At 49.6% G+C, this 12,421-nt stretch overlaps 1 protein-coding gene across 2 annotated transcripts in view; it reads right to left on the reverse strand.

The window, feature by feature from the left end:
* Positions 1–12,421, reverse strand: part of PHF6 (PHD finger protein 6) — a 99,175-nt gene that overhangs the window by 61,827 nt on the left and 24,927 nt on the right. For both annotated transcript variants that reach the window (XM_063937472.1, XM_063937473.1), the window contains exon 3: positions 8,345–8,446. In XM_063937472.1, the coding sequence (XP_063793542.1) occupies positions 8,345–8,446 (102 nt within the window). The remainder of the gene's footprint in view (positions 1–8,344; positions 8,447–12,421) is intronic.

A 12,421-nucleotide genomic window follows, 5' to 3' on the forward strand; every position in this document is an offset into this window, starting at 1 on the left:
TTATACAAGTGTTTTCCCTTATAGCATTTTCACATATGTAATCATATCGCCAAATAAGTGCCCCCCCTCTCTGTTTTAACCCTGTTTCTGTAGTGCAGTGCAGGGGAGAGCCTGGGAGCCTTCCTCACAGCAGAGCTGAGCAGGAAAATGGCGCCGTGTGCTGAGGAGAATAGACCCCGCCCCCTAAAACGGCGGGCTCTTCTCCCGGAGTTTGTGAGATCTGGCAGGGGTTAAATACATCCATATAGCCTCAAGGGCTATATGTGATGTATTTTAGCCATAAAATAAGATTTTACTTACCGATAAATCTATTTCTCGGAGTCCGTAGTGGATGCTGGGGTTCCTGAAAGGACCATGGGGAATAGCGGCTCCGCAGGAGACAGGGCACAAAAAGTAAAGCTTTTCCGATCAGGTGGTGTGCACTGGCTCCTCCCCCTATGACCCTCCTCCAGACTCCAGTTAGGTACTGTGCCCGGACGAGCGTACACAATAAGGGAGGATTTTGAATCCCGGGTAAGACTCATACCAGCCACACCAATCACACCGTACAACTTGTGATCTAAACCCAGTTAACAGTATGATAACAGCGGAGCCTCTGAAAGATGGCTTCCTTCAACAATAACCCGAATTAGTTAACAATAACTATGTACAACTTATGCAGATAATCCGCACTTGGGATGGGCGCCCAGCATCCACTACGGACTCCGAGAAATAGATTTATCGGTAAGTAAAATCTTATTTTCTCTATCGTCCTAGTGGATGCTGGGGTTCCTGAAAGGACCATGGGGATTATACCAAAGCTCCCAAACGGGCGGGAGAGTGCGGATGACTCTGCAGCACCGAATGAGAGAATTCCAAGTCCTCTTTTGCCAGGGTATCAAATTTGTAGAATTTTACAAACGTGTTTTCCCCCGACCACGTAGCTGCTCGACAGAATTGTAATGCCGAGACCCCTCGGGCAGCCGCCCAAGATGAGCCCACCTTCCTTGTGGAATGGGCCTTAACAGATTTAGGCTGTGGCAGGCCTGCCACAGAATGAGCAAGTTGAATTGTGTTACAAATCCAACGAGCAATCGTCTGCTTAGAAGCAGGGGCACCCAACTTGTTGGGTGCATATAGTATCAACAGCGAGTCAGATTTTCTGACTTCAGCCGTCCTTGAAATGTATATTTTTAAGGCTCTGACAACGTCCAACAACTTGGAGTCCTCCAAGTCGCCAGTGGCCGCAGGCACCACAATAGGTTGGTTCAGGTGAAACGCTGATACCACCTTAGGGAGAAAATGCGGACGAGTCCTCAGTTCTGCCCTATCCGAATGGAAGATTAGATAAGGGCTTTTATAAGATAAAGCCGCCAATTTAGATACTCTCCTGGCGGAAGCCAGGGCCAGTAACATAGTCACTTTCCATGTGAGATATTTAAAATCCACCTTTTTCAATGGTTCAAACCAATGGGATTTGAGGAAATCTAAAACTACATTTAGATCCCACGGTGCCACCGGAGGCACCACAGGAGGCTGTATATGCAGTACTCCTTTAACAAAAGTCTGTACCTCAGGAACTGAGGCCAATTCTTTTTGGAAGAATATTGACAGGGCCGAAATTTGAACCTTAATAGATCTCAATTTGAGACCCATAGACAATCCTGATTGTAGGAAATGTAGGAAACGACCCAGTTGAAATTCCTCCGTCGGAACACTCCGATCCTCGCACCACGCGACATATTTTCGCCAAATGCGGTGATAATGTTTCGCGGTGACTTCCTTCCTTGCCTTAATCAAGGTAGGAATGACTTCTTCTGGAATGCCTTTCCCTTTTAGGATCTGGCGTTCAACCGCCATGCCGTCAAACGCAGCCGCGGTAAGTCTTGAAAGAGACAGGGACCCTGTTGTAGCAGGTCCCTTCTCAGAAGTAGAGGGCACGGGTCGTCCGTGACCAACTCTTGAAGTTCCGGGTACCAAGTCCTTCTTGGCCAATCCGGAGCCACTAGTATTGTTCTTACTCCTCCTCACCGTATAATCTTCAATACCTTTGGTATGAGAGGCAGAGGAGGAAACACATATACTGATTTGTACACCCAAGGTGTTACCAGTGCGTCCACAGCTATTGCCTGTGGATCTCTTGACCTGGCGCAATACTTGTCCAGTTTCTTGTTGAGGCGAGACGCCATCATGTCTACCATTGGTCTTTCCCAACAGTTTATTAGCATGTGGAAGACTTCTGGATGAAGACCCCCCCTCTCCCGGGTGAATATCGTGTCTGCTGAGGAAGTCTGCTTCCCAGTTGTCCACGCCCGGGAAGAACACTGCTGACAGTGCTATTACGTGATTCTCCGCCCAGCGAAGAATCTTGGCAGCTTCTGCCATTGCCCTCCTGCTTCTTGTGCCGCCCTGTCTGTTCACATGGGCGACTGCCGTGATGTTGTCCGACTGGATCAATACCGGTTTTCCCTGAAGCAGAGGTTCTGCCTGGTTTAGAGCATTGTATATTGCTCTTAGTTCCAGAATGTTTATGTGAAGAGACGTTTCCAGGCTCGTCCATACTCCCTGGAAGTTTCTTCCTTGTGTGACTGCTCCCCAGCCTCTCAGGCTGGCGTCCGTGGTCACCAGGATCCAATCCTGTATGCCGAATCTGCGGCCCTCCAATAGATGAGCACTCTGCAACCACCACAGAAGAGACACCCTTGTCCTTGGAGACAGGGTTATCCGTAGGTGCATCTGAAGATGCGACCCTGACCATTTGTCCAACAGATCCCTTTGGAAAATTCTTGCGTGGAATCTGCCGAATGGAATCGCTTCGTAAGAAGCCACCATTTTTCCCAGGACTCTTGTGCATTGATGTACAGACACCTTTCCTGGTTTTAGGAGGTTCCTGACAAGCTCGGATAACTCCTTGGCTTTTTCCTCCGGGAGAAAAACCTTTTTCTGAACCGTGTCCAGAATCATCCCTAGGAACAGCAGACGAGTTGTCGGCATTAACTGGGATTTTGGAATATTCAGAATCCACCCGTGCTGTTTTAGCACTTCTTGAGACAGTGCTAATCCCATCTCTAGCTGTTCTCTGGACCTCGCCCTTATTAGGAGATCGTCCAAGTATGGGATAATTAATACGCCTTTTCTTCGAAGAAGAATCATCATCTCGGCCATTACCTTTGTAAAGATCCGAGGTGCCGTGGACAATCCGAACGGCAGCGTCTGAAACTGATAGTGACAGTTTTGTACAACGAACCTGAGGTACCCCTGGTGTGAGGGGTAAATTGGAACGTGGAGATACGCATCCTTGATGTCCAAGGATACCATAAAGTCCCCCTCTTCCAGGTTCGCTATCACTGCTCTGAGTGACTCCATTTTGAACTTGAACTTCTTTATGTACAGGTTCAAGGACTTCAGATTTAGAATAGGCCTTACCGAGCCATCCGGCTTCGGTACCACAAAAAGAGTGGAATAATACCCCTTCCCTTGTTGCAGAAGAGGTACCTTGACTATCACCTGCTGAGAGTACAGCTTGTGAATGGCTTCCAACACCGTCTCCCTTTCGGAGGGGGACGTTGGTAAAGCAGACCTCAGGAAACGGCGAGGTGGATCTGTCTCTAATTCCAACCTGTATCCCTGAGATATTATCTGCAGGATCCAGGGATCTACTTGCGAGTGAGCCCACTGCGCGCTGTAATTTTTGAGACGACCGCCCACCGTCCCCGAGTCCGCTTGAGAAGCCCCAGCGTCATGCTGAGGCTTTTGTAGAAGCCGGGGAGGGCTTCTGATCCTGGGAAGGAGCTGCGTGTTGCTGTCTCTTCCCTCGACCTTTGCCTCGTGGCAAATATGAATAGCCCTTTGCTCTCTTATTTTTAAAGGAACGAAAGGGCTGCGGTTGAAAAGTCGGTGCCTTTTTCTGTTGGGGAGTGACTTGAGGTAGAAAGGTGGATTTCCCGGCTGTAGCCGTGGCCACCAAATCTGATAGACCGACTCCAAATAACTCCTCCCCCTTATACGGCAAAACTTCCATATGCCGTTTTGAATCCGCATCGCCTGTCCACTGTCGCGTCCATAAAGCTCTTCTGGCCGAAATGGACATAGCACTTACCCGTGATGCCAGTGTGCATATATCCCTCTGTGCATCACGCATATAAAGAAATGCATCCTTTATTTTTTCTAACGACAGTAAAATATTGTCCCTGTCCAGGGTATCAATATTTTCAATCAGGGATTCTGACCAAACTACCCCCGCACTGCCCATCCAGGCAGTTGCTACAGCTGGTCGTAGTATAACACCTGCATGTGTGTATATACTTTTTTGGATATTTTCCATCCTCCTATCTGATGGATCTTTAAGTGCGGCCGTCTCAGGAGAGGGTAACGCCACTTGTTTAGATAAGCGTGTTAGCGCCTTGTCCACCCTAGGAGGTGTTTCCCAGCGCTCCCTAACCTCTGGCGGGAAAGGGTATAATGCCAATAATTTCTTTGAAATTATCAGCTTTTTATCAGGGGCAACCCACGCTTCATTACACACGTCATTTAGTTCTTCTGATTCAGGAAAAACTATAGGTAGTTTTTTCATACCCCACATAATACCCTGTTTAGTGGTACCTGTAGTATCAGCTAAATGTAACGCCTCCTTCATTGCCAAAATCATGTAACGTGTGGCCCTACTGGAAAATACGGTTGATTCGTCACCGTCACCACTGGAGTCATCGCCTGTGTCTGGGTCTGTGTCGACCGACTGAGGCAAAGGGCGTTTCACAGCCCCTGACGGTGTTTGAGTCGCCTGGACAGGCACTAATTGATTGTCCGGCCGTCTCATGTCGTCAAACGACTGCTTTAGCGTGTTGACACTATCCCGTAGTTCCATAAATAAAGGCATCCATTCTGGTGTCGACCCCCTAGGAGGTGACATCCCCATATTTGGCAATTGCTCCGCCTCCACACCAATATCGTCCTCATACATGTCGACACACACGTACCGACACACAGCAGACACACAGGGAATGCTCCTAATGAAGACAGGACCCACTAGCCCTTTGGGGAGACAGAGGGAGAGTTTGCCAGCACACACCAAAAGCGCTATATATATATCAGGGATAGCCTTATAATAAGTGCTCCCCTATAGCTGCTTTGTTATATAAAAATATCGCCATAAATTTGCCCCCCCTCTCTGTTTTACCCTGTTTCTGTAGTGCAGTGCAGGGGAGAGACCTGGGAGCCGTCCTGACCAGCGGAGCTGTGAGAGGAAATGGCGCCGTGTGCTGAGGAGATAGGCCCCGCCCCTTTTCCGGCGGGCTCGTCTCCCGCTATTTTGAGAAATCAGGCAGGGGTTAAATATCTCCATATAGCCTCTAGGGCTATATGTGAGGTATTTTTAGCCTTTATAGGTACTCATTTTGCCTCCCAGGGCGCCCCCCTCCCAGCGCCCTGCACCCTCAGTGACTGCCGTGTGAAGTGTGCTGAGAGGAAAATGGCGCACAGCTGCAGTGCTGTGCGCTACCTTTAGAAGACTGCAGGAGTCTTCAGCCGCCGATTCTGGACCTCTTCTGTCTTCAGCATCTGCAAGGGGGCCGGCGGCGCGGCTCCGGTGACCATCCAGGCTGTACCTGTGATCGTCCCTCTGGAGCTTGATGTCCAGTAGCCAAGAAGCCAATCCATCCTGCACGCAGGTGAGTTGACTCCTTCTCCCCTCAGTCCCTCGCTGCAGTGATCCTGTTGCCAGCAGGAATCACTGTAACATAAAAAACCTAGCTAAACTTTCTCTAAGCAGCTCTTTAGGAGAGCCACCTAGATTGCACCCTTCTCGGCCGGGCACAAAAATCTAACTGGAGTCTGGAGGAGGGTCATAGGGGGAGGAGCCAGTGCACACCACCTGATCGGAAAAGCTTTACTTTTTGTGCCCTGTCTCCTGCGGAGCCGCTATTCCCCATGGTCCTTTCAGGAACCCCAGCATCCACTAGGACGATAGAGAAAAAAGGTATAATACATTGCTGCCCAGGGCGCCCTGCACCCTCAGTGACCGCTGGTATGAAGTGTGCTGACAACAATGGCGCACAGCTGCAGTGCTGTGCGCTACCTTATGAAGACTGAAAGTCTTCTGCCGCCTGTTTCTGGACCTCTTCAACTTCGGCATCTGCAAGGGGGTCGGCGGCACGGCTCCGGGACGAACCCCAGGGTGAGACCTGTGTTCCGACTCCCTCTGGAGCTAATGGTGTCCAGTAGCCTAAGAAGCAAATCCATCCTGCACGCAGGTGAGTTTTCTTCTCTCCCCTAAGTCCCTCGTAGCAGTGAGCCTGTTGCCAGCAGGACTCACTGAAAATAAAAAACCCAACTTAAACTTTTATTCTAAGCAGCTCAGGAGAGCCACCTAGATTGCACCCTTCTCGGCCGGGCACAAAAATCTAACTGAGGCTTGGAGGAGGGTCATAGGGGGAGGAGCCAGTGCACACCACCTGATCCTAAAGCTTTTATTATTGTGCCCTGTCTCCTGCGGAGCCGCTAAACCCCATGGTCCTGACGGAGTCCCCAGCATCCACTTAGGACGTTAGAGAAATCTATATGCATACTAGAGTCTCAATCTCTGCTGATAAGGTACCTGTCCACACTGCCACAGCGCTATAAACCCATGCCGACACAATCGCCGGTCTGAGTAGTGTACCAGAATGTGCACGCTATCTGCAGGATCCCTGAGAATAGCTGTTACGTCAGGGCTACCTTTTGGGCAAACGTGACACCCTAGGGGAAGATTCCCATCACATCCTGGCCCTAGTGGGGAAAGGATACTGCCGGAGAATTTTTTGTGGGAAGCTGCAGTCTCTTGTCTGGAGATTCCCGCTCTTTCCTCATGAGAGGAGGGAAATTTACCTCAGCTTTCTTCCCCTTAACATGTGTACCCTTGTGTCAGGGACAAATGAGTCAGTGATATGCAAATCATCTTTTATTACAATAATCATATATTGAATACCTTTCTGCCATTTTGGCTGTAACTTTGCATTATCGTAGTCGACACTGGAGTCAAACTCCGTGTCGATATCAGTGCTTATTATTTTGGATAGTGAGCATTGTGAGACTCTGAAGGTCTCTGTGACATAGGGACAGACATGGGTAGATTTCCTGTCTGTTCTCTAATCTTTTGTGCAATAAATTCACCTTAGCACTTAATTACACATATCCAAACAGGTGTCGGCGTTGTCGACGGAGACACCCTCTCACACACATATTTGCTCCATCTCCTCCTTAGGGGAGCCTTTTACCTCAGACATGTCGACACACACGTACCGACACACCACACACACACAGGGGATGCTCTATTTGAAGACAGTTCCCCCACAAGGCCCTTTGGAGAGACAGAGAGAGAGAGAGAGTATGCCAGCACACACCCCATCGCTATATGACCCATGAATCACACAGTAACAGCGTTAACCCAGTAGCTGCTGTATATATTGTTTTTACGCCAAATTTATGTGCCGCCCCCCCCCCCCCCCCTCTTTTTCACCCTCTCTATCGTGCTTCTGCAGGGGAGAGCCTGGGGAGCTTCCTCTCAGCTGAGCTGTGGAGAGAAAATGGCGCTGGTGAGTGCTGAGGAAGAAGGCCCCGCCCCCTCAGCGGCAGGCTTCTCTCCCGCGATTTTGTGTAAAAATAATGGCGGGGGCTCATGCATATTACAGTGCCCTGCTGTATATATGCTGCTTTTTGCCAGGAGGTACTCAATTGCTGCCCAGGGCGCCCCCCCCCCCCCCTGCGCCCTACAGTGACCGGAGTGTGTGGGTTAGTGTGGGAGCAATGGCGCACATCTGCAGTGCTGTGCGCTACCTCATATGAAGACAGGAGTCTTCTGCCGCCGATTTTGAAGTCTTCTTGCTTCAACCCGCCGGCTTCTGTCTTCTGGCTCTGCGAGGGGGACGGCGGCGCGGCTCCGGGAATGGACGACCAAGGTTAGGTTCCTGTGTTCGATCCCTCTGGAGCTAATGGTGTCCAGTAGCCTAAGAAGCGCAACCTAGCCGCAGTTAGTAGGTTTGCTTCTCTCCCCTCAGTCCCACGTCGCAGAGAGTCTGTTGCCAGCAGAAGCTCTCTTTAAATAAAAAACCTAACTAAAATACTTTTATTAGCAAGCTCAGGAGAGCTCACTAAAATGCACCCAGCTCTGTCCGGGCACAGATTCTAACTGAGGTCTGGAGGAGGGGCATAGAGGGAGGAGCCAGTGCACACCAGTAGTACTAAATCTTTCTTAGAGTGCCCAGTCTCCTGCGGAGCCCGTCTATTCCCCATGGTCCTTACGGAGTCCCCAGCATCCACTAGGACGTTAGAGAATGATCAGTAATTTATGCAACTGCTAGATATTTTACTTTAATTGTGAGTACAGACATACCAGTTTTTTCCCCCTTCTCAGTTCCTTCTGTATATCTTCTATGGAAAACCCACCAATATTTTCACTGTCTGATTGTGTAGATACAAGTGCTGAAGAAAACAGCTAAGGAAATAAAATAGAGTACTTGTAGTCCAACTGTGTAACATCACCAGTAAATGTACATAATAACTATAAACCACAAAGCTTTGGCTCATTCCACATTCTTAATACATTAAAACACAAAACAAACATGAACTTATAAATAAGAAATCATAGCAATATTTAACAATACAAGAGAGACTAATAACCCTTTCACACCGCACAAATAACCCGGTATCAACCCGGCAGAATGCAGTCTCGACACCGTAGCCATGTCGGAAATCCAGGGTCGCCTGACCCGGCAATTCAACATGGGAATAAAGCAGTGTTATTCCCGGGTCAATGGCAGCGTAAACGGGCTCTCTGGTCGATGCGACCCGGGATCCGTTCACTACAACAGGGAGAGGCGGCGCGGAGATCTTATCTCCCAGCGCAGCCCCCGCTGCCGGCTCCGCTGCTATGGCAACCCGCCCGGCATATTGCCGGGTTGGGGAAGCAAGCAGCAGCAACCAATGCCGGATCCCACCCGGGAAGGACCAGTTTCCAATTCCCGGGAGGGATCCGGCATTGGCAGTGTGAAAGGGGGTATTATCGGATACGGAATACAAGGACACAATTATTCAAGGTTCAGTGAAAAAGATTTATGGTAAGAACTTACCTTTTTGTTAAATCTTTCTGCGAGGTACACTGGATTCCACAGGGAATTACATCGGGGTGTAGAGTTGGAACTTGATCCGAGGCACCAACAGGCTAAAAGATTCGACTCCCAAAGGAGCCACAGGAGGAACATAGGGAGGTTGAATCCATAAAGCACCCTGAGTTAATGTATGAACATCAAGCAGAGTCGCAATTTTTCTCTGAAACCATATCGACAAGGCAGATATATGAACCTTGAGAGAGGCCAGACGAAGGCCTAAGTCCAGGTCCTGTTGCAGGAAAGCCAAGAGTTTGGCAGTACTGAACTTGTATGCATCATAATTCTTAGCCGCACACCAGGTGTAGTAAGAATTCCAGACCCTATGATAAATCCGAGCAGAAGCCGGCTTACGGGCCTTCAACATAGTTTGAATGACCGCCTCAGAAAATCCTTTGGCCCTCAGAACGGAAGCTTCAAGAGTCACGCCGTCAAAGACAGTCGGGTCAGATCCTGGTAGACAAGAGGGCCCTGAACGAGGTCTGGGCGTTGCGGAAGTAGAAGAGGGCGCTCTAACGAGAGACCCTGAAGGTCTGAGAACCAATGCCGTCTGGGCCACGCTGGAGCGATCAGAAGTAGCATTCCTCCTTCTTGCTTGAACTTCCTTATTACCCTGGGCAGGAGTGACACCGGAGGGAACACGTACGGCAGCCGAAATTTCCATGGAATTGCCAGTGCATCCACGAACGCTGCTTGAAGATCCCTTGTCCTTGCTCCGAAGACCGGAACCTTGTGATTGTGTCGAGACACCATCGGGTCTACATCTGGTTAGGCCCCACTTGTCCACTAGGAGTTGAAAGACTTCTGGATGAAGGCTCCACTCTCCGGCGTGCACGTCCTGACGACTGAGGATGTCCGCTTCCCAGTTGAGGACCCCCGGAACGAGCACTGCCAATATCGCTGGCAGATGGCGTTCCGCCCAACAAAGAATATTTGACAATTCCAACATTGCCATGCGGCTCCGGGTGTCGCCTTGATTTATGTACGCCACCATGGTGGCTTTGTCAGACTGTACTTGAACAGGCCTGTTCTGTACCAGAGGCTGGGTCAGTTTCAAAGCATTGGACACTGCCCGCAACTTCAGAATGTTTATCAGGAGGAGGTTCCTCCCTGGTCCACAGACCCTGAAGAGAGTGCTGCTCGAACACTGCGTCCCAACCCCGCAGACTGGCATCAGTCGTTAGAAGGACCCAGTTGGAGATCCAGAAGGGATGACCCCTGCTCAATTGCTGGTCCTGTAGCCACCAGGTCAGTGACAAGACAGACCTCCGGAGTCAAGGAGATCATGCGAGTCCTGATCCGGTGAGGCAGGCCATCCCATTTGGAAAGGATTAATCTCTGCAGAGGGCGGGAATGAAATTGAGCGTACTCTACCATGTCGAAAGCCGACACCATGAGGCCTAGTACTTGCATCGCCGAGTGTATCGACATACATGGGCAAGATAGGAAGCATCTTATCCTGTCCTGAAGTTTCAGGACCTTCTCCAGAGACAAGAACAACCGTTGGTTGTGTGTGTGTGTCCAGTAATGCCCCCAGGTGCACCATGCTCTGAGAAGGAACCAGTGAGGATTTCTTCAAATTGATGAGCCACCCGTGGGCTTGCAGGAATTGGACCTTTAGTTCCAGATGACGGAGGAGAACATCTGGGGAGTTCGCCAGGATCAACAAGTCATCTAGATACGGCAGGATCCTGATACCCTGAAGGAGGAGAAGGACCGTCATGACATCCATGCAGATCTTCTCTAAATCTGTCATGTTTTGGGACTGTCGCCAGGCAACAAGGACTTTCAACTCCCTCCACAGATTTTCTATTGGGTTGAGGTCTGGAGACTGGCTAGGCCACTCCAGGACCTTAAAATGCTACTTACGGAGCCACTCCTTAGTTGCCCGGGGGGGGTGTTTGGGGTCATTGTCATGCTGGAAGACCCAGCCACGTTCCATCTTCAATGCTCTTACTGAGGGAAGGAGGTTTTTGCCCAAAATCTCACGATACATGGCCCCATTCATCCTCTCCTTAATACGGATCAGTCGTCCTGTCCCCTTTGCAGAAAAGCAGCCCCAAATCATGATTTATACACTCCCATGCTTCCTAGTGGGTATGGTGTTCTTGGGATGCCATTCATCTTCTCCCTCCAAACATGGCAAGTGGAGTTTATACCAAAAAGCCTATTGTCGAGTAGCTCATCCCAACCTTGTCCAGCTCTACAATTTTGGCCCTGGTGTCCTTAGACAGCTCTCTGGTCTTGACCATAGCGGAGAGGTAGCAGTCCGACTGTTTGAGGGTGTGGACAGGTGTCTTTTATACAGTTAACCAGTTCAAACAGGTGCCATTAATTCAGGTAACGAGTGGAGGACATCAGAGCTCCTTAAAGAAGAAGGAAGTAACAGGTCTGTGAGAGCCAGAAATCTTGCTGCTTGGTAGGTGTCCAAATATTTATTTTCCACAAGAATACACAAAATCATACAATGTGATTTCCTGGGGGGTTTTGTTTTCAGATTCTGTCTCTCACAGTTGAAGTGTACCTATGATGGAAATTACAAAAATAAGAATTTACTCACCGGTAATTCTATTTCTCGTAGTCCGTAGTGGATGCTGGGAACTCCGTAAGGACCATGGGGAATAGCGGGCTCCGAGGGAGGCTGGGCACTCTAGAAAGATCTTAGACTACCTGGTGTGCACTGGCTCCTCCCACTATGACCCTCCTCCAAGCCTCAGTTAGGTACTGTGCCCGGACGAGCGTACACAATAAGGAAGGATTTTGAATCCCGGGTAAGACTCATACCAGCCACACCAATCACACCGTACAACTCGTGATATGAAACACAGTTAACAGTATGAAACAATAGAGCCTCTCAACAGATGGCTCAACAATAACCCGATTTAGTTAACAATAACTATGTACAAGCATTGCAGATAAACCGCACTTGGGATGGGCGCCCAGCATCCACTACGGACTACGAGAAATAGAATTACCGGTGAGTAAATTCTTATTTTCTCTGACGTCCTAGTGGATGCTGGGAACTCCGTAAGGACCATGGGGATTATACCAAAGCTCCCAAACGGGCGGGAGAGTGCGGATGACTCTGCAACACCGAATGAGAGAACTCCAGGTCCTCCTCAGCCAGGGTATCAAATTTATAGAATTTTGCAAACGTGTTTGCCCCTGACCAAGTAGCAGCTCGGCAAAGTTGTAAAGCCGAGACCCCTCGGGCAGCCGCCCAAGATGAGCCCACCTTCCTTGTGGAATGGGCATTGACAGATTTTGGCTGTGGCAGGCCTGCCACAGAATGTGCAAGCTGAATT

The sequence above is a fragment of the Pseudophryne corroboree genome, chromosome 8, assembly GCF_028390025.1.
Source record: "Pseudophryne corroboree isolate aPseCor3 chromosome 8, aPseCor3.hap2, whole genome shotgun sequence".
Classification (NCBI taxonomy): domain Eukaryota; kingdom Metazoa; phylum Chordata; class Amphibia; order Anura; family Myobatrachidae; genus Pseudophryne; species Pseudophryne corroboree.